At 69.7% G+C, this 21,283-nt stretch overlaps 1 protein-coding gene and 1 long non-coding RNA gene across 4 annotated transcripts; one reads left to right on the forward strand and one right to left on the reverse strand.

Moving 5' to 3' along the window:
• The first annotated feature begins 2,574 nt into the window (after nt 1-2,574).
• LOC136996261 (uncharacterized) lies at nt 2,575-2,962 on the forward strand. 2 transcript variants are annotated; one of them, XR_010887539.1, is made up of 3 exons: nt 2,575-2,606; nt 2,765-2,821; nt 2,888-2,962. It is a non-coding gene; the product is annotated as an uncharacterized lncRNA (long non-coding RNA). The 2 variants fall into 2 exon arrangements; XR_010887540.1 differs by having other exon boundaries at nt 2,585-2,629.
• MRPL11 (mitochondrial ribosomal protein L11) lies at nt 2,747-8,509 on the reverse strand. Of its 2 annotated transcripts, XM_067317192.1 has the most exons (6): nt 8,334-8,509; nt 8,166-8,261; nt 6,844-6,937; nt 4,037-4,196; nt 2,857-2,997; nt 2,747-2,761 (listed from the first exon to the last, which is right to left on the reverse strand). In XM_067317192.1, the coding sequence occupies exons 1-5, from the start codon at nt 8,487-8,489 to the stop codon at nt 2,898-2,900; spliced, it is 606 nt and encodes a 201-aa protein (XP_067173293.1). In that variant the 5' UTR covers nt 8,490-8,509; the 3' UTR covers nt 2,747-2,761; nt 2,857-2,897. The 2 variants fall into 2 exon arrangements, with proteins under 2 accessions (XP_067173293.1, XP_067173292.1); XM_067317191.1 differs by lacking the exon at nt 2,747-2,761 and having other exon boundaries at nt 2,840-2,997.
• Between the last annotated feature and the right edge of the window lie 12,774 nt (nt 8,510-21,283).

Here is a 21,283-nt window from a genome sequence, read left to right on the forward strand (position 1 = left end):
TGGGGCAGGGGGGGCTCGGACGCCTGGGCCCCCTAAGTGGGGGGGGGGAGGAGGGGGGAATCCCGGACACCTGGGCCCCCTAAGTGGGGGGGGGGGGGTTCGGATGCCTGGGTCCTCTATGGGAGGGGGGGGGATCCCGGACGCCTGGGCCCCTTGCGGGTTGGGTTGGGGGGGCTCGGACGCCTGGGCCCCCTAAGTGGGGGGGGGAGGAGGGGGGAATCCCGGACGCCTGGGCCCCTCGCGGGGGGGGAGGGGGGGGAGGGGGGACGCCGGGGATCCCCAGCACGCGGCGTGGGAGGGAGGGAAGGGGGGGGGAGGGGGGGGACACCCGGACGCCTGGGCCCCTCCCGCCGCGGCTGCCGGGGGCGGGTTTCCGCGGCAACGACGGAGGGGACCCAGGCGTCCGGGGGGGGGGGCGGGGGGGGAGGGGAGGGGAGGGGTGAGGAGGAGGAGGGGACGAAGGAGGAGGAGGAGGAAGATGAGATGAAGGAGAAGGAGGGGATGAAGGAGAAGGAGGATGAGGAGGGGACGAAGGATGATGAGGAAGGGATGAAGGAGGATGAGGAGGGGATGAAGAAGGAGGAAGATGAGGGGATGAAGGAGAAGGAGGAAGATGAGGGGATGAAGGATGATGAGGAAGGGATGAAGGAGGATGAGGAGGGGATGAAGAAGGAGGAGGAAGATGAGATGAAGGGGGAGGAGGATGAGGAAGGGATGAAGGAAGAGGAAGATGAGATGAAGGATGAGAAGGGGATGAAGGAGAAGGAGGACAAGGAGGGGATGAAGGAGGAGGAAGATGAGGGGATGAAGGAGGACGAGGAGGGGATGAAGGAGGACAAGGAAGATGAGGGGACGAAGGAGGATGAGGAGGGAATGGAAGAGGATGAGGAGGGGATGGAAGAGGATGAGGAGGGGATGAAGGAGGACAAGGGGATGAAGAAGGAGGAGGATGAGGGGATGAAGGAGAAGGAGGACGAGGAGGGGATGAAGGAGGAGGAGGAAGATGAGGGGATGAAGGAGAACGAGGAGGGGATGAAGGAAGAGGAAGATGAGATGAGGGAGGAGGAGGATGAGGAGGGGATGAAGGGGGACGAGGAAGATGAGGGGATGAAGGAACAGGAGGATGAGGAGGGGCTGAAGGAGGAGGAAGATGAGGGGGGACGAAGGAGGACGAGGAGGGGACGGAGGCGGCTCCGTCACGCGTGTCCCGGCGTGTCCGTGTGTCCCCCCGTGTCCCCGCACACGCGTGTCCCCTCCGTGTCCCCGCGTGTCCCTGTCCCCACCCGTGTCCCTGTGTCCATGCACACGCATGTCCCATGTCCCCAGCTACACGCATGTCCCCACCCGTGTCTGTGTCCCCATGTCCCCGCACACACTTGTCCCTGTCCCCAGCTACACGCATGTCCCTGCATGTGTCCCCACCCGTGTCCGTGTCCCCATGTCCCCACACATGCGTGTCCCTGTCCCCGTGTCCCTGTGTCCCCACACACACGTGTGTCCCCCCATGTCCCCAGCTACACGCATGTCCCCATGTGTCACTGCACATCCGTCTCCCCACCCGTGTCCGTGTGTCCCTGTGTCCCCACACACGCGTGTCCCCCCATGTCCCCAGCTACATGTGTCCCCACGTGTCACTGCACATCCCTGTCCCCACCCGTGTCCATGTGTCCCCATGTCCCCGCACACGCGTGTCCCTGTCCCCACCCATGTCCCTGTGTCCCCACACACGCGTGTCCCATGTCCCCAGCTACACACGTGTCCCCACATGTCCCCACACATCCGTGTCCCCACCCGTGTCTGTGTCCCCCATGTCTCCAGCTACACGTGTGTCCCTGTCCCCATGTCCCTTCACATGCGTGTCCCAGTCCCCACCCGTGTCCCCGTGTCCCCACACACACGCGTGTCCCCACGTGTCCCCGCACATCCATATCCCCACCTGTGTCCGTGTGTCCCCGTGTCCCCACACATGCGTGTCCCTGTCCCCACCCGTGTCCGTGTGTCCCATGTCCCCAGCTACACGTTTCCCGTGTCACTGCACATCCGTGTCCCCACCCGTGTCCATGTGTCCCTGTGTCCCCACAGTGTCCCCCCATGTCCCCAGCTACACACGTGTCCCCACCCGTGTCTGTGTGTCCCCATGTCCCCGCACACACGTGTCCCTGTCCCCACCCATGTTCCTGGGTCCCCGCACACGCGTGTCCCTGTCCCCACCTGTGTCCGTGTGTCCCCACCCGTGTCTGTGTCCCCACACACACGTGTCCCATGTCCCCAGCTACACATGTGTCCCTGCACGTGTCCCCACCCGTGTCCCTGTCCCCACCCGTGTCCATGTGTCCCTGTGGGCCCCGTGTTCCCACACACGCATGTCCCTGTCCCCATCTGTGTCTGTGTGTCCCCGCGTGTCCCTGCACATCCGTGTCCCCACCCGTGTCCGTGTGTCCATCCCCCTCCCTTCACACCCGTCCCCAAAGGGGCCCAGGCGTCCGGGGCAGCCCCTCCCCCCCCCCAACAGACACCAGGACGCGGCAGAAGGACGTTTATTGGGCCAGACACAACCCCCCCCCCCCCCCAGCTGGGGAAGGGGCCCAGGCGTCCGGGGGGGAAGGGCCCAGGCGTCCGGGGGGGAAGGGCCCAGGCGTCCGGGGAAGGGGCCCAGGCGTCCGGGTGGAAAGGGCCCAGGCGTCCGGGTGAGAAGGGGCCCAGGCGTCCGGGTGGAAAGGGCCCAGGCGTCCGGGGAAGGAAGGGGCCCAGGCGTCCGGGAAAGGGCCCAGGCGTCCGGGGAAGGAAAGGGCCCAGGCGTCCGGGGAAGGAAGGGGCCCAGGCGTCCGGGGAAGGAAAGGGGCCCAGGCGTCCGGGAAGGGGCCCAGGCGTCCGGGAAGGGGCCCAGGCGTCCGGGCTCACTTCTTCTTCGCCTCCTCCTCGGCGGCCGCCGCCTCTCTGGCCGCCAGCAGCTCCCGCCGCTGCTGCTGGAAGGCGGCGCATTCCTCCGCCGTCAGCCTGCCGGAAGGGGCCCAGGCGTCCGGGTGAGGGGCCCAGGCGTCTGGGCACCCCCCACCCCAACCCCCCCCCGCCAAAGGACCCAGGTGTCCGGAAAGGGCCCAGGCGTCCGGGCAAGGAAGGGGCCCAGGTGTCCAAGAGGTGCCCAGGCGTCCGGGGAAGAAGGGGCCCAGGCGTCCGGGAGAAGGAAAGGGCCCAGGTGTCCAGGAATCCCCAGGGGCCCAGGTGTCCGGGAGGGGCCCAGGCGTCCGGGGATCCCCAGGGGCCCAGGTGTCCGGGAAGGGACCCAGGCGTCCGGGAGAAGGAAAGGGCCCAGGCGTCCGGGGAAGAAGGGGCCCAGGTGTCCGGGAGAAGGAAGGGGCCCAGGCATCCGGGTGAGCGAGGGGCCCAGGCATCCGGGGATCCCCAGGGGCCCAGGCGTCCGGGAGAAGGAAGGGGCCCAGGTGTCCGGGAGGGGCCCAGGCGTCCGGGGATCCCCAGGGGCCCAGGCGTCCGGGAGAAGGAAAGGGCCCAGGCGTCCGGGGAGCCCCAGGGACCCAGGCGTCCGGGAGAAGGAAGGGGCCCAGGCGTCCGGGGGCAGGAAGGGGCCCAGGTGTCCGGGGATCCCCAGGGACCCAGGTGTCCGGGAGGGGCCCAGGCGTCCGGGAGGGGCCCAGGCGTCCGGGGGCAGGAAGGAAGGGGCCCAGGCGTCTGGGCGGGCAGGCAGGAAGGGGCCCAGGCGTCCGGGCGGGCAGGAAGGAAGGGGCCCAGGCGTCCGGGCGGGCAGGGCAGGAAGGGGCCCAGGCGTCCGGGCGGGCAGGGCAGGGCAGGGCAGGAAGGAAGGGGCCCAGGCGTCCGGGCGGGCAGGGCAGGAAGGGGCCCAGGCGTCCGGGCGGGCAGGGCAGGGCAGGGCAGGAAGGAAGGGGCCCAGGTGTCCGGGCGGGCAGGAAGGAAGGGGCCCAGGCGTCCGGGCGGGCAGGAAGGAAGGGGCCCAGGCGTCCGGGCGGGCAGGGCAGGGCAGGGCAGGAAGGGGCCCAGGCGCCCGGGGGCGGGGCCTCACCGGGGCACGACGCGCAGGCCCAGGCTGCGGGCGGAGCCCACCAGGGCACCCACCAGCACCCGCAGCGGGAGGTCGCGCAGGGCCGGCGCCGGGTCCCGCCGCTTCGCCGCCGCCACCTCGTACAGGTGCTTCAGCGACACCAGCCCGGCCACCTCGTGCCCTGGCACCGTCACCGTCACCGTGTCACCCGTGGGTGCTGCCTCCGGCACCCGCCACGCGCTTGGGATCCTCCCCCACGGGGCACCCTGGGGTGCTGGGACCCACTTGTGGGGCACCCAGGGGACATGGGACCCCCCCATGGGGCACCCAGGACCCACTTGTGGGGCACCCAGGGGACCCGGGACCCCCCCACGGGGCACCCAGGGGAGTCAGCACCCACTTGTGGGGCACCCAAAGGACATGGGACCCCCCCATGGGGCACCCAGGACCCACTTGTGGGGCACCCAGAGGACCTGGGACCCCCCCATGGGGCACCCTGGGGAGTTGGGACCTACTTGTGGGGCACCCAAGGGACATGGGACCCCCCCATAGGGCACCCTGGGGTGCCAGCACCCGCTTGTGGGGCACCCAAAGGACCTGGGACCCCCCCATGGGGCACCCAGGACTCACTGTGGGGCACCCAGAGGACCCAGCACCCACTTGTGGGGCACCCAGGGGAGCCAGGACCCCCCCATGGGGCACCCAAGGGAACCAGCACCCACTTGTGGGGCACCCAAGGGACCTAGGACCCCCCCACGGGCACCCAGGACCCCCCCATGGGGCACCCAGGGGAGTTGGGACCCACTCGTGGGGCACCCAAGGGACATGGGACCCCCCCCATGGGGCACCCAGGAGAGCCAGCACCCACCTTTGGGGCACCCAAGAGACCCAGAACCCACTGTGGGGCACCCAGGGGACCTGGGACCCACTTGTGGGGCACCCAAAGGACCCAGGACCCCCCCCATGGGGCACCCTGGGGCGCCAGCACCCACTTGTGGGGCACCCAGGGGAGCCGGGACCCCCCCATGGGGCACCCAAGGGAACCAGCACCCACTTGTGGGGCACCCAAGGGACCTAGGACCCCCCCATGGGCACCCAGGACCCCCCATGGGGCACCCAGGGGAGTTGGGACCTACTTGTGGGGCACCCAAAGGACCTGGGTCCCCCCCATGGGACACCCAGGACCCACTTTGGGGCACCCAAGGGACACAGGACCCACCCATGGGGCACCCTGGGGAGCTGGGACCCACTTGTGGGGCACCCTGGGGTGTCAGCAGCCACCTCTGGGGCACCCAAGGGACATGGGACCCCCCCCATGGGGCACCCAGCACCCACTGTGGGGCACCCAAAGGACCCGGGACCCCCCCATGGGGCACCCAGGGCACCCAGAACCCCACTTGTGGGGCACCCAAGGGACATGGGACCCCCCCATGGGGCACCCCAGGGATCCAGCACCCACCTCTGGGGCACCCAAGAGACATGGGACCCCCCCCATGGGGCACCCAAGGGAACCAGCACCCACTTCTGGGGCACCCAAGGGACCCAGGACCCCCCCACGGGCACCCAGGGGAGTTGGGACCTACTTGTGGGGCACCCAAGGGACACAGGACCCACCCATGGGGCACCCTGGGGAGCTGGGACCCACTTGTGGGGCACCCTGGGGTGTCAGCACCCACTTGTCGGGCACCCAGAGGACCCAGGACCCCCCCATGGGGCACCCAGGACCCACTCGTGGGGCACCCAGGGGACCCGGAACCCCCCTATGGGGCACCCAGCACCCACTGTGGGGCACCCAAGGGACCTGGGATCCTCCCCACAGGTCACCCTGGGGTGCCAGCACCCACTTGTGGGGCACCCAAGGGACATGGGACCTCCCCATGGGGCACCCAACACCCACTGTGGGGCACCCTGGAGACCCAGGACCCCCCATGGGGCACCCAGGGAGCCAGCACCCACTTGTGGGGCACCCTGGGGTGTCGGCAACCCACCTCTGGGGCACCCAGGGCACCCAGCACCCACCTTTGGGGCACCCAAGGGACCCAGGACCCTCCCATGGGGCACCCAAGGGAGCCAGGACCCACTCGTGGGGCACCCAAGGGACATGGGACCCCCCCCACGGGGCACCCTGGGGTGCTGGGACCCACTTGTGGGGCACCCAAGGAAGCCAGCACCCACCCTTGGGGCACCCAAGGGACCCAGGACCCCCCCACAGGCACCCAGCACCCACTGTGGGGCACCCAAGGGACACAGGACCCACCTATGGGGCACCCAGGGGAGCCAGCACCCACCCTTGGGGCACCCAAGGGACCTGGGGCCCCCCCATGGGGCACCCAGGACCCACTTCTGGGGCACCCAGGGGACCCAGGACCCTCCCATGGGGCACCCAAGGGAGCCAGGACCCACTTGTGGGGCACCCAAGGGACATGGGACCCCCCCATGGGGCACCCTGGGGTGTCAGCACCCACCCTTGGGGCAACCAAGGGACCCAGGACCCCCCATGGGGCACCCAAGGGACATGGGACCTCCCCATGGGGCACCCAGGGCACCCAGCACCCACTCTTGGGGCACCCAAGGGACCTGGGACCCCCCACGGGGCACCCAGGGGACCCAGCACCCACTTGTGGGGCACCCAAAGCACCCAGGGCACCCAGCACCCACTTGTGGGGCACCCAGAGCCCCAAGACCCCCTCCCTCCCCTCCTCCACGGCGCACCAGAGCACCCAGCACCCACTTACCGGCCACCCAGCGCCCCCCCCCCACTTGTAGGGCACCCAAGGGTGCTCACACACCCCCCAGCACCCATGGGTGCCCCCCACCCACCCGCTCACCGGGCCGCGCCGCCCCCTTCTCGACGCCGGCGACGGCCTTGAGGAAGTAGGTGGCCGTCGGCTGGGCGATGGTGAGCTCGTAGGAGCCGTCGGGCTGCCGGCACCCATGGGTGTCACCGGGGCGCCCGCGGGTGGCACCAGGGCACCCGTGGGGGGGGCACCGGGGGGAGGGCAGCACCCGGGGGGTCACCCATGGGTGTCACTGGGGCCAGGGCAGCGCCCACGGGGGGTCGATGAGGGGAGGTTGGCGCCCATGGGTGTCACCGAGGCACCCATGGGTGTCACTGGGGCGAGGGCAGCACCCACGGGGGGTCGATGAGGGGAGGGTGGCGCCCATGGGTGGCATCGGGGCACCCATGGGTGTCACCGGGGCGCCCGCGGGGGGTCGACGAGGGGAGGTTGGCACCCATGGGTGTCACTAGGGCACCCAGGGGTGTCACCGGGGCCAGGGCAGCACCCAGGGGGGGTCGATGAGGGGAGGTTGGCGCCCACGGGTGTCATCGGGGCACCCATGGGTGGCACCGGGGCGAGGGCAGCACCCAGGGGGGTCACCCATGGGTGTCACCGGGGCCAGGGCAGTGCCCGGGGGGGGTCTATGAGGGGAGGTTGGCACCCATAGGTGTCACCAAGGCGCCCATGGGGGTCACCGGGGCACCCATGGGGGTCACCGGGGGGAGGGCAGCACCCCTGGGGGGCACCAGGGCACCCATGGGTGTCACTGAGGCACCCAGGGGGGCACCAGGGTGAGGGCAGCACCCATGGGTGTCACCGGGGCACCCAGGGAGGTCGCTGAGGTGAGGGCAGCACCCATGGGTGTCACCGGGGCACCCAGGGGGGCACCGGGGCGAGGGCAGCACCCACGGGTGTCACCAGGGCACCCACGGGGGTCAGCGGGGGGGTCACGGCAGTCACCGGGGGGAGGACAGCACCCACGGGGGGTCCCCGGGGTGCCCACGGGGGGGGGTCACTGGGGCACCCACGGGGGTCACGGGGACACTCATGGGGGTCACCGGGGCACCCACGGGGGGTCACCGGGGCAAGGGCAGCACCCACGGGGGTCACCGGGGGGCTCATGGCGGTCACCGGGGCGAGGGCAGCACCCACGGGGGGGGGGGGGGGTCACCACGGCACCCACGGGGGGTCACGGGGGTAAAGGCAGCACCCACGGGGGGTCCCCAGGGCACCCACGGGGGGTCACCGGGACAAGACCAGCCCCCCACAGGAACCCGCGTACCCGGGGCGGGGGGATCCCGGTGACACCGGAGAGGGGGGGGGACACGGACACGGACACGCGGGGGGGGGGAGCCCCCCACGCCACTCACGCGGACACGCAGGCGCACGGGCAGCGGCACCCCGGGCCGCACGTGCCGCGTGCGCTCGTTGAAGTCCTGACAGAAGGCGCCGATCGGGATCCCGCGCTGACGGGAGCGGGAAGAACCGTTACCGGAGCCGGTACCGGGCCCCCCCCCACACCCCGCCCCCGGCCCTACCTGCCCCAGCACCGGCCCCAACGGCGGCCCCGGCGCCGCGCGGCCCGCGGGGATGATGGTGCGGATCGGCCGAGCCGTGGCCGAGGCGGCGGCGGCGGCGCCGCCACCGCCTCGGCGACCCGTCACGGCCCGAGCTGCCCGCGCCGCTCGCGACATGGCGGCTAGAAGGAGGCGACGCGCTGCGCCGCGCCCGCCGCGGCCAATCAGGAGGCGCGGCGCGGGGATTGTTGGGAGAAGGGGCGCGCGGGGGGTGATGGGAGCTGTAGTCCCCGGGAAGGTTGGGAGAGGGAAGGCGCGGGGGATGCTGGGAGCTGTAGTCCCCGGGGAGGGCTGGGAGCGGGAGCGCGCGGGGGGTGATGGGAGATGTAGTTCCGGGGTGATGGGAGCGGGAGCGCGCGGGGGGTGATGGGAGGTGTAGTCCCCGGGGAGGGCTGGGAGAGGGAGCGCGCGGGTGGTGATGGGAGATGTAGTCCCGGAGGGAGGGTTGGGAGAGGGAGCGCGAGGGGGGTGATGGGAGATGTAGTCCCGGGGAGGGTTGGGAGAGGGAAGGCGCAGGGGGTGATGGGAGCTGTAGTCCCGGGGGGGGTGATGGGAGCTGTAGTCCCAGGGGTGATGGGAGCTGTAGTCCCGGGGGGTGATGGGAGCTGTAGTCCCGGGGGATGATGGGAGCTGTAGTCCCAGGGGGTGTTGGGAGCTGTAGTCCCGGGGGGGGTGATGGGAGCTGTAGTCCCAGGGGGTGTTGGGAGCTGTAGTCCCGGGGGGTGTTGGGAGCTGTAGTCCCGGGGGGTGATGGGAGCTGTAGTCCCGGGGATGATGGGAGCTGTAGTCCCGGGGATGATGGGAGCTGTAGTCCCGTTCTACATCACCCTTAAGTGTCACCCGTCATTCTTGGTGATCTGAGTTGCCCTTGGGTGATCTAGCACCCATTGGGTGACCCAGGCCACCACGGGGGGTTGACTCCATAGAGTGATCTAGCACCCGTTGGGTGACCCAGGCCACCACGGGGGGTTGACTCCATAGAGTGATCTAGCACCCGTTGGGTGACCCAGGCCACCACGGGGGGTGACTCCATAGAGTGATCTAGCACCCATTGGGTGACCCAGGCCACCATGGGGTGATGACTCCACAGAGTGATCTAGCACCCGTTGGGGGACCCAGGCCACCACGGGGGTGATGACTCCATAGAGTGATCTAGCACCCATTGGGTGACCCAGGCCACCACGGGGGGTGACTCCACAGAGTGATCTAGCACCCGTTGGGTGACCCAGGCCACCATGGGGTGATGACTCCATAGAGTGATCTAGCACCCGTTGGGGGACCCAGGCCACCACGGGGGTGATGACTCCATAGAGTGATCTAGCACCCATTGGGTGACCCAGGCCACCATGGGGTGATGACTCCATAGAGTGATCTAGCACCCGTTGGGTGACCCAGGCCACCACGGGGGTGATGACTCCATGGAGTGATCTAGCACCCATTGGGTGACCCAGGCCACCATGGGGTGATGACTCCACAGAGTGATCTAGCACCCGTTGGGTGACCCAGGCCACCATGTGGGATGACTCCATAGAGTGATCTAGCACCCGTTGGGTGACCCAGGCCACCATGTGGGATGACTCCACAGAGTGATCTAGCACCCATTGGGTGACCCACGCCACCACGGGGGTGATGACTCCACAGAGTGATCTAGCACCCGTTGGGTGACCCAGGCCACCACGGGGGTGATGACTCCACAGAGTGATCTAGCACCCGTTGGGTGACCCAGGCCACCACGGGGGTGATGACTCCATAGAGTGATCTAGCACCCGTTGGGTGACCCCAGGCCACCACGGGGGGTGACTCCATAGAGTGATCTAGCACCCGTTGGGGGACCCAGGCCACCACGGAGATGTGGCCCCCTTGGGTGCTCTGGAGGTCCTGGGTCAGCGCCGGGTGGCTTGGGACACCCTCAGGTGCTCTGGGGTTGGCGGTGGCCCTTGGGTGCTCCCCAGGGTCCCCCCCCGAGTGTCCCCTGTGCCAGGACCCTCCTGTCCCTGATGACCTCGGTCGCGTGTCACCAAGCCCCATCCCCTCCCCGATGGCCCCGGCCCAACCCCGGTCCCCGTGTCACCTGTCCTGGATGTCCCTGCACCCCCCGATGTCCCCGTCTCTGTCCCCAGTCCTGTCCCTGATGTCCCCATCTCTCTGTCGCTGATGGCCCCATCCCTGATGGCCCCATCCCTGATGTCCCTGACCCCATCTCTGATGTCCCCATCTCCCCATCGCTGATGTCCCCATACCGATCCCAGCCCTATCCCCGGTCCCCAGTCCTGTCCCTGATGTCCCCATCCCCATCTCTGATGTCCCCGTCTCCCCATTGCTGATGTCCCTGTCCCTGATGTCCTCATCCCTGATGTCCCTTGTCTCCCCATCTCTGATGTCCCCATCTCTCCCCATCGTTGATGTCTCCGTCCCTGATGTCCCCATGCCCTGGTGTCCCCGTCCCTGATGTCCCCATCTCTGATGTCCCCATCTCCCCATTGCTGGTGTCCCCACCCCGATGTCTCCATCCCTGATGTCCCCATCCCTATCCCGGCCCCCAGTCCTGTCCCTGATGTCCCCATCCCTGACGTCCCCGTCCCCATCCCCGCCCCTGACGGCCCCATCCCGTCCCCACAGTGGCCACCGCGAGCCGCGTCCCTGCTCCGGCGACTCCTTTTATTGCCGCCTGGCCGGGCGGGACCAGGCCCGAGGCCGGGACCGATGGCCGCGGCGGTGGCAGGGTCCGGGACGACGAGTCGCCTGCAGTCCCCGCAGTGCCCGCATCAGCTGCGCCAGCCCCCGCCGGGCCCCCGCCGCGTCCCCGGGCACCCAGGCCACCGCCAGCGGGGACGGCGAGGGGGGTGACGCCGCCGGGCGCTGTGGGACGGACGGACGGACGGACAGGCGTCATGGTGGGGACGGGGACAGGGACGGTTGTCCGTGGGGGGAGATGGGGATGGGGACAACATGGGGACCCATGGGGACAGGGATGGAGATGGGAGAGGGACCCATGGGGACCCACAGGGATGGAGATGGGACAAGGGACCCATGGGGACAGGGATGGGGGTGGTGGCCCATGGCAATGGGGATGGTGATGGGGACAGGATGGGGCCAAGGACCCATTTGGGGACATTTGGGGACAGGAGGACACTTGGGGACACTTGGGGATGGTTGGGGACTGGGGGACATTTGGGGACAGATGGGGATAGTTGGGAACTCTTGGGGACAGGTGGGGACAGGGAGACATTTGGGGACAGGAGGACACGGGGACACTTAGGGATGGTTGGGGACTGGGGGACAGTTGGGGACAGATGGGGACAGTTGGGGACCGATGAGGACAGTTGGGGACAGATGGGGACAGTTGGGAACTTTTGGGGACAGGTGGGGACAGGGAGACATTTGGGGACAGGAGGACACTTGGGGACACTTGGGGATAGCTGGGGACCGGGGGACACTTGGGGACCGATGAGAATGGCTGGAGACAGATGGGGACAGTTGGGGACAGGGAGAAGCTTGGGGACGGGGAGAAGCTTGGGGACGGCTGGGACGCTGGGGGACCCTTGGGGCCGCCGGCGGGGGACCTTGGGGACATCGGCGGGGGGACGCACCCGGCAGACACCCAGCTCGCCCTCACTGTCGCTCTCGCTGCTGCTGTCCCCGGCGTCATCGTCATCGTCACTGTTGACGTCGCCGTCACCGTCGTCATCGTGGCCGTCGCCATCGTCATTGTCATCGTCACCATGGTCCCCGGAGCCGCCGTAGAGGATCCCCGCGCCAGCGCCGCCCCGGCGCCCCCCAGCAGGGCCAGCGCCCCCGGCGGGGGACCGGGTGTCCCCGAGGCCCCGCCCACCGCCGGGTGACACCCGGGGCCCAGGCGTCCCCGCACCCGGGGGCCGGCAGGGGGGCGCCGGTGAGGCCAGCGCCACCGTCAGCGCCAGCCCCAGCGCCAGCACCAGCTGCCCCCTGCCCACTGCCATGGCGGGCCGGCCCCTCTGTGAAGTCATCGCTGCCTCCATGGCCAATGGGGGGACTGCAGGCAGGGCGGCACCTCTGTGAGGTCATCGCTGCCTCCATGGCCAATGGGGGGACTGCAGGCAGGGGCGGCACCTCTGTGAGGTCATCGCTGCCTCCACAGCCAATGGGGGGGACTGCAGGCAGGGCGGCGCCTCTGTGAGGTCATCGCTGCCTCCACAGCCAATGGGGGGACTGCAGGCAGGGCGGCGCCTCTGTGAGGTCATCGCTGCCTCCACAGCCAATGGGGGGACTGCAGGCAGGGCGGCGCCTCTGTGAGGTCATCGCTGCCTCCATGGTCAATGGGGGGACTGCAGGCAGGGCAGCACCTCTGTGAGGTCATCACTGCCTCCACGGCCAATGGGGGGGACTGTGGGCAGGGTGGCGCCTCTGTGAGGTCATCGCTGCCTCCACGGCCAATGGGGGGACTGCAGGCAGGGTGGCGCCTCTGTGAGGTCATCACTGCCTCCACGGCCAATGGGGGGACTGTGGGCAGGGCGGCGCCTCTGTGAGGTCATCGCTGCCTCCATGGTCAATGGGGGGACTGCAGGCAGGGCGCTGCCTCTGTGAGGTCATCGCTGCCTCCACGGCCAATGAGGGGCCACGGCTGGGGCGTCACCTCTGTGGCATCACTGCTGTCGTGGCCAATGAGAGCCGCCGCGGGGGCGTCGCCTCCGTGACATCACAGCCGATGCAGCCACTGAGGAGACGTCGCCTCTGTGATGTCACCGCCGCCATGGCCAATGAGGGGCCATCCCGGGCTGTCTCCTTTGTGATGTCATCGCCGCCATGGCCAATGAGGGGCAGTTGCTGGGGGCACCACCTCTGTGATGTCACTGCCGCCATGGCCAATGAGAGGCCATCGCTGGGGCACCACCTCTGTGATGTCACCACCACCATGGCCAATGAGGGGCCATCCCGGGCTGTCTCCTTTGTGATGTCGCTGCTGCCATGGCCAATGAGGGGCTGTCGCTGGGGCACCACCTCTGTGATGTCACTGCTGCCACGGCCAATGAGAGGCCATCGCTGGGGCACCACCTCTGTGATGTCACCACCACCATGGCCAATGAGGGGCCATCCCGGGCTGTCTCCTTTGTGACGTCATCGCCACCACAGCCAATGAGGGGCCATCGCTGGGGCACCACCTCCGTGATGTCACCACCACCGTGGCCAATGAGGAGCCATCCTGGGCTGTCTCCTTTGTGACGTCATCGCCGCCACAGCCAATGAGGGGCAGTCGTTGGGGACATCGCCTCTGTGACATCACCGCCGCCATGGCCAATGAGGGGCCGTCACTGGGTGGGTGGGGGGAGGGGGGGGCGCCCCCGCCGTGATGTCATCGCCGTGACATCATCGCCGCCACCTCCCGGCGACCTCCCACTCTATGACATCACCGCTGGCCCCCGTCGCCGCGGTGACCTCACCCCGCCCACCCCCCACCCACCCAGGGGCCCAGGCGTCCGGGCTGGGCGATGACTCAGCGCGGCCGCACCCCCCCCTCCTCCCCCCCCCTCGGCCACATCTGGAGCCGCTCAGCAGCTGGAGCGGGGGAGGGGCGGGGGCAGGGGCCCAGGCGTCCGGGTCCCCCCTCCCCCTACCCAAAAAAGGGGCCCAGGCGTCCGGGCAGGTTCAGCTCCGTCCTTTTATTGGGGCCCAGTTTGGGGGGGGGGGGTCCCAGTCCCAGTTTGGGGCAGGGATCCCAGTTGGGGGGGGGGGGTCCTGGAGAAGGTCCCAGTTTGGGGGGGGGGGGGGTCCTATCCCAGTTTGGGGCAGGGGATCCCAGTTTGGGGGGCCCCAGTCCCAGTTTGGGGGGTCCCTACCCCAGTTTGGGGCAGGGATCCCAGTTTGGGGGGGTCCCTATCCCAGTTTGGGGGGGGTCCCAGTTTGGGGGGGTTCCCTACCCCAGTTTGGGGGGGGGATCCCAGTTTGGGGGGGGGTCCCTATCCCAGTCTGGGGAATCCCAGTTTGGGGGGGTCCCTATCCCAGTCTGGGGGGGGGGATCCCAGTTTGGGGGGGTCCCTATCCCATTTTGGGGGGGGGTCCCAGTTTGGGAAGGGGGTCCCTGTTTGGGGGGGTCCCTACCCCATTTTGGGGGGGGTCCCCGTGTGGGGGGGAGCCCCAGTCCCATGTTGGGGGGGGTCCCAGTTTGGGAGGGGGGGTTCCCAGTTCCGGGGGGGGGGGGTCCCTACCCCAGTTTGGGGGGGGTCCCCGTGGGGGGGGGTCCCCGCCGCCGCCCCCCCAGCGCCCCCAGCGCCGCCCCCAGCAGCGCCGCCCCCCCAGCGCCAGGGGCAGCGCCAGGCGCAGGGGCCCAGGCGTCCGGGCGGCGGCGGGGGGGTCCTTGAGGGTGGGGGGGGCAGTTGGGGGGGTCCTGGGGGGGCAACGGGGGGGGCCCTGGGGGTGGGGGGGGCAGCTGGGGGGGTCCTTGGCCCTGGGGGGGGCGGTTGGGGGGGTCCCTGGGGGGGCAACTGGGGGGGCCCTGGGGGTGGGGGGGGCACTTGGGGGGTCCTTGGCCCTGGGGGGGGCAACTGGGGGGGCAGTTGGGGGGGTCCCTGGCTCCAGGGGGGGCAGCTGGGGGGTCCTTGGCCTTGGGGGGGGCAACTAGTCACTGGGGCAACTGGGGGGTCCCTGGCTCCAGGGGGGGCAATTGGGAGGGTCTCGGGGGCACTTGGGGGGTCCTTGGCCCTGGGAGGGCAACTGGGGGGGCAGTTGGGGGGTCCCTGGCTCCAGGGGGGCAATTGGGGGGTCGCGGGGGCACTTGGGGGGTCCTTGGCCTTGGGGGGGGCAGTTGGGGGGGCAGTTGGGGGGTCCTTAGGGGCGGGGGGGCAGTTAGGGGGGCAGTTGGGGGGTCCCTGCTCCGGGGGGGGCACTTGGGGGGTCCTTAGGGGCGGGGGGGGCAGTTAGGGGGGCAGTTGAGGGGGTCTTGGCCATGGGGGGGCACTTGGGGGGCCGGTGGCTCTATAGGGGGTGGTTGGGGGGTCCGGGGGGGGCTCGGGCAGGACCCCGACCCTATAGGGTCCCTGGGCTCGGTGGGGGGGTCCCCAACCCTATAGGGGTCCCTGGGGTTGATGTGGGGGTTCCCGACCCTATAGGGTTCTCTGGGCTCAGCCTGGGGGTCCCCAACCCTATAGGGGTCTCCAGGGTCAGTTGGGGGGTCCCCAACCCTATAGGGGTCCCTGGGTTCGGTGTGGGGCTCCCCAACCCTATAGGGGTCTTCAGGGTCAGTGTAGGGGTCCCTGACCCTATAGGGTCCCTGGGCTCAGCCTGGGGGTCCCCAACCCTATAGGGGTCCCCTGGGGTTGATGTGGGGGTCCCCAACCCTATAGGGGTCCCTGGGGTCAGTCTCAGGGTCCCGGGCTCTATAGGGGTCTCTGGGCTTGGTGTGGGGGTCCCCAACCCTATAGGGGTCCCTGGGCTTGGTGTGGGGGTCCCCAACCCTATAGGGGTCCCTGGGTCATTCTCAGGGTCCCCGACCCTATAGGGGTCCCTAGGCTCAGCCTGGGGGTCCCCAACCCTATAGGGGTCCCTGGGGTGGGTCTCAGGGTCCTGGGCTCTATAGGGGTCTCTGGGCTCAGCCTGGGGCTCCCTGACCCTATAGGGGTCCCTGGGCTCAGCCTGGGGGTCCCCAACCCTATAAGGGGTCCCTGGGGCGGGTCTCAAGGTCCTGGGCTCTATAGAGGTCCCTAGGCTCAGCCTGGGGCATCCCCGACCCTATAGGGGTCTCTGGGCTCAGCGTGGGGGTCCCCGACCCTATAGGGGTCCCTGGGGCGGGTCTCAAGGTCCTGGGCTCTATAGGGGTCCCTGGGCTCGGTGGGGGGGTCCCGACCCTATAGGGGTCTCCAGGGTCAGGGTAGGGGTCCCCGACCCTATAGGGATCCCTAGGCTCAGCCTGAGAGTGCCCGGCCCTATAGGGGTCCCAGGAGTCGGTATGGGGCTCCCCGACCCTATAGGGGTCTCTGGGGTCGGTGTGGGGCTCCCCGACTCTATAGGGGTCCCCGGCATCTGCCTGAGGGTCCCCGGCCCTATAGGGGTCCCAGGAGTCGGTGTGGGGCTCCCCCACCCTATAGGGGTCCCTGGGGTGAGTCTCAGGGTCCCGGGCTCTATAGGGGTCCCAGGGGCTTGTGTCGGGGTCCCCGACCCTATAGGGGTCCCTGCCCTGGGGAGGTGCCCATAGGGGTCCCAAGGCCGAGGCCAGGGGTCCCTGCCCCTATGGAAGCCCCCAGGCCCCGGATCAGGGGCCGGGTCCCTATAGGAGTCGGCATAGGCGTCTCCATAGGCGTCGGGGTCGGAGTCCCCATAGGGGTCAGCATAGGCAATCCCCATAGGCATCAGGGTCCATGTCCCATAGGGGTCGGGGTCCTATAGGGGTCGGGGCCCCCATAGGGGTCCCCATAGGCGTCGGGGTGCGATGGGGCCGTATAGGGGTCATATAGGGGCCCCGGAGCCGGCTCGGCCGCCCCATAGGAGTCGGCGTAGGGGTCCCCATAGGCGTCGGGTTGTCCCGCATCCCGGCCGGGGTCCCCGTAGGGATCGGCGGCGTCGCTATAGGGGGCTCCGTAGGGATCCCACGGCTGCGGGTCGGCGGCCCTATCAGGGGTTGCCAGGGCTCGGGGCGGGGGGCTCCATACGTGCCGGGCTGCCGGGGGGAGAGCGACGTCCCTGGTGCGGGTCCCCGTGCGTACGGTCCCCGTGCATACGGTCCCCATGTGCGCCGGCCTCCTCGTGTGCAACGTCCCTGTGCATACGGTCCCCGTGCATAGGGTCCCTGTGTGCAACGTCCCCGTGCATACGGTCCCCGTGCATACGGTCCTGGTGTGCAATGTCCTCATGCATACGGTCCCTGTGCATACGGTCTTCGTGCATATGGTCCCTGTGTGCAACGTCCCCGTGCATACGGTCCTCGTGCATACGGTCCCTGTGTGCAATGTCCTCATGCATACGGTCCCTGTGCATACGGTCTTCGTGCATATGGTCCCTGTGTGCAATGTCCTCGTGCATACGGTCCTCGTGCATATGGTCCCCGTGCACGCTGTCCCCATGTGCAATGTCCTTGTGCATACGGTCCCTGTGTGCAATGTCCTCATGCATACGGTCCCGCGTGCATACGGTCCTGGTGTGCAATGTCCTCGTGCATACGGTCCTCGTGCATATGGTCCCCATGCACGCTGTCCCCATGTGCAATGTCCTTGTGCATACGGTCCCTGTGCATACGGTCCTTGTGCACGCTGTCCCTGTGCATACGGTCCCCGTGCACACTGTCCCTGTGTGCAATGTCCTTGTGCATAGGGTCCTCATGCATAGGGTCCCCGTGTGCAACATCCTTGTGCATACGGTCCCTGTGCATACGGTCCTCGTGCATATGGTCCTCATGCATACGGTCCCCATGCACACTGTCCCTATATGCAATGTCCTTGTGCATAGGGTCCTCGTGCATAGGGTCCCCGTGTGCAATGTCCTCGTGCATACGGTCCTCGTGCATACGGTCCCCGTGCACGCTGTCCCCATATACAATGTCCCTGTGCATAGGGTCCCTGTGTGCAATGTCCCCGTGCATAGGGTCCTCGTGCATAGGGTCCCCGCGGGCGCCGTCCCTCTCGCGCGCCCCGCTGCCCGCCGGGGCGCCCGCGCCGTTGCACGCTGCGTTGGGCGCCCTGCTGCACCCGTGGGTGCCCCCGTGGGTGCCCGCGTGGGGGCGTGTCCCGTGGCATGTCCGGGTGCAGATCCGGGTGCAGATCCGGGTGCAGCTTCGGGTGCAGAGCTGGGTGCACCCCTGGGTGCAGGTCCCGTTGCCCATCCGGGTGCAGATCCGGGCGCAGATGCGGGTGCACCTCCGGGTGCCCCTCCGGGTGCAGATCCGGGTGCCCACCCCGATGCAAGTCCTCTTGCCCATCCCGATGCCCGTGCGGGTGCAGATCCGGGTGCAGAGCTGGGTGCACCCCTGGGTGCAGGTCCCGTTGCCCGTCCGGGTGCAGATCCGGGTGCAGATCCGGGTGCAAGTCCCGTTGCCCATCCAGCTGCCCATCCGGGTGCAGATCTAGCCGCACCTTCGGGTGCAGCTCTGGGTGCAGATCCCGTTGCCCATCCCGACGCCGGTTTGGGTGCAGATCCGGGTGCAAATCCAGGCGCCCATCCGGGTGCGGATCCGGTGCCCGGCCGCTCGCCCGCCTCCCTGCCGCCGCCGCCCCCCGGGGTGCCGAGCCAGCACCCCGGGGTGACGCCGGGGGCGGCAGGCGGCGCCGTCGGGCTGCAGGACGAAGCCGCGGCGGCAGTGGCAGGCGAAGCCGCCCTCGTGGTTGAGGCACATGTGTTGGCACACGCGACCCCCCCGGCATTCGTCCCGGTCGCCGCATCCCCCCGGAGCTCCCGGCACCGGCCCGAAACCCAGGGGGCAGCGGGGACCTGGAGTCGCTGCCGCCGCCGCTGCCAAAACCACTACCAGTGCCAGCATCCTCCTGGCCTGCCTGCTCCTGCCTCCTCCTGCCTCCTCCTGCCTCCTCCTTCTAGCTCCTTCTGCCTCTTCCTGCCTCCTCCTGCCTCCTCCTGCCTCCTCCTTCTATCTCCTCCTGCCTCCTCCTGCCTCCTCCTCCTGCCTCCTTCTGCCTCCTCCTGCCTCCTTCTGCCTCCTCCTGCCTCCTTCTGCCTTCTCCTGCCTCCACTTGCCTCCTTCTGCCTCCTCCTGCCTCCTCCTGCCTCCTCCTGCCTCCTCCTGCCTCCTTCTGCCTTCTCCTGCCTCCTTCTGCCTTCTCCTGCCTCCTTCTGCCTTCTCCTGCCTCCACTTGCCTCTTCCTGCCTTCTCTTGCCTCCTTCTGTCTGCTCCTGCCTCCTCCTGCTCTTCGGCCGCTGGCGGCAGCACCCCCCCTCCCCCCCCGCATGAAGCCTCCGCCCCAGTTTCGGCTCCCCCCCACACCCTGTCGGACCCAAGAGGCTGGGTGGGGGCCCAGGCATCCGGGAGGGGGGGAAGGGGGGGGGCCCAGGCGTCCGGGTTGAGCAATCCCCCCCCCCCCAACTCCGCCCTGCTCGGTTCGGGTGCAACGGTGGTGGCGGGGGGGGGGGCCCAGGCGTCCGGGGAAGGACCCAGGCGTCCGGGGGGGGGGGGGGGGACCCTGCTGCACCCCCCCCCCAAAACCCCCCATCACCTTCCTCTGCCAAGGAAGGGCCCAGGCGTCCGGGTGGGGGCCCAGGCGTCCGGGCCGAGCAACCCTCCCCCCCCCCCCCCCCCCAGCTCCATCCTCCTCTGCTCAGCTAAAGGCCGAGATTTGACCCCGCAGGAGGGGCCCAGGCGTCCGGGTGGGGCCCAGGCGTCCGGGAGGGGCCCAGGCGTCCGGGCTGCTCAAGCTCCCCCCCCACCCTGAACTTGCCCTGCTCACGCATTGCTGATTCCGCCCCCCCCCCCCCCCCAAGGGGGCCCAGGCGTCCGGGGGGTTATAGGTGCTCTGGGGGAGGGGGGGGATGATGCAGGCATCTGGGATGGACCCAGGCATCCGGGGAAGGGGCCCAGGTGTCCGGGGAAGGAAAGGGCCCAGGCATCTGGGAAAAGGGCCCAGGCGTCTGGGTGAGGGGCCCAGGTGTCCAGGAAGGGGCCCAGGCATCCGGGGAAGGGAAGGGGCCCAGGCGTCCAGGAAAGGAAAGGACCCAGGCGTCCGGGGAAGGAAGGGACCCAGGCGTCCGGGCAAGGAAGGGGCCCAGGCGTCCGGGAAAGGAAAGGGCCCAGGCGTCCGCGGAGCCCCAGGGACCCAGGTGTCCAGGAAGGGGCCCAGGCATCCAGGGAAGGGCCCAGGTGTCCGGGAGGGGCCCAGGCGTCCAGGGGGGCCCAGGCGTCCGGGGAAGGGGCCCAGGTGTCCAGGGAAGGGCCCAGGCGTCCGAGAGGGGCCCAGGCGTCCGGGGAAGGAAGGGGCCCAGGTGTCCGGGGAAGGGCCCAGGTGTCCGGGGAAGGGGTCCAGGCATCCGGGGGAAGGAAGGGGCCCAGGTGTCTGGGGAAGGGCCCAGGCGTCCGGGGAAGGAAGGGGCCCAGGCGTCCGGGAAGGGGCCCAGGCGTCCGGGGAAGGAAGGGGCCCAGGTGTCCGGGGAAGGGCCCAGGTGTCCGGGGAAGGGGTCCAGGCATCCGGGGGAAGGAAGGGGCCCAGGTGTCCGGGGAAGGGCCCAGGCGTCCGGGGAAGGAAGGGGCCCAGGCGTCCGGGAAGGGGCCCAGGCGTCCGGGGAAGGAAGGGACCCAGGCGTCCGGGGAAGGAAGGGGCCCAGGTGTCCGGGGAAGGGCCCAGGTGTCCGGGGAAGGGGTCCAGGCATCCGGGGGAAGGAAGGGGCCCAGGTGTCCGGGGAAGGGCCCAGGCGTCCGGGGAAGGAAGGGGCCCAGGCGTCCGGGAAGGGGCCCAGGCGTCCGGGGAAGGAAGGGACCCAGGCGTCTGGGGAAGGACCCAGGCGTCCGGGGAAGGAAGGGACCCAGGCGTCCGGGGAAGGACCCAGGCGTCTGGGGAAGGAAGGGGCCCAGGCGTCCGGGAAGGGGCCCAGGTGTCCGAGAGGGGCCCAGGCGTCCGGGAAGGGGCCCAGGCGTCCGGGGAAGGGGCCCAGGCGTCCGGGAAGGGGCCCAGGCGTCCGGGGAGCCCTCGCACGACTACTGGTGCCAGTTGTCTTTATTCAGCCACGACGCGACGTCTTTGTACACAGAGAGCCGGTGGGGGGTGGGGGGAGGGAGGGGGGGGGAACTGGGACCGACTGGGCCAAACTGGGCCAGACTGGGCCAAACTGGGCCCTCCCCAGTGCTCCCAGTTCCCCCTCCCCCACCCCCCCCCGCTCCCCAAACTGGGGTCATCGCGGGGATGTGTCCCCCCCCCTCCCCCCCAAAACCCGTCCCGCTCCTGGCAGTGGGCCCAGGCGTCCGGGAGGGGCCCAGGCGTCCGGGAGGGGCCCAGGCATCCGGGAAGGGC

Source organism: Apteryx mantelli, unplaced genomic scaffold (genome assembly GCF_036417845.1).
Source record: "Apteryx mantelli isolate bAptMan1 unplaced genomic scaffold, bAptMan1.hap1 HAP1_SCAFFOLD_33, whole genome shotgun sequence".
NCBI classification, from domain to species: Eukaryota; Metazoa; Chordata; class Aves; order Apterygiformes; family Apterygidae; genus Apteryx; species Apteryx mantelli.

Coding starts and splice junctions, on each gene's coding strand:
- MRPL11 (XM_067317192.1), bottom strand. CDS start 8,489: ATGTCGCGAGCGGCGCGGGCAGCTCGGGCCGTGACGGGTCGCCGAGGC. Junction 8,262..8,333: donor TGGGGCCGGTGCTGGGGCAG/GTAGGGCCGGGG, acceptor CGCTCCCGTCAG/CGCGGGATCCCGATCGGCGC. Junction 4,197..6,843: donor GAAGGGGGCGGCGCGGCCCG/GTGAGCGGGTGG, acceptor TGACGGTGCCAG/GGCACGAGGTGGCCGGGCTG.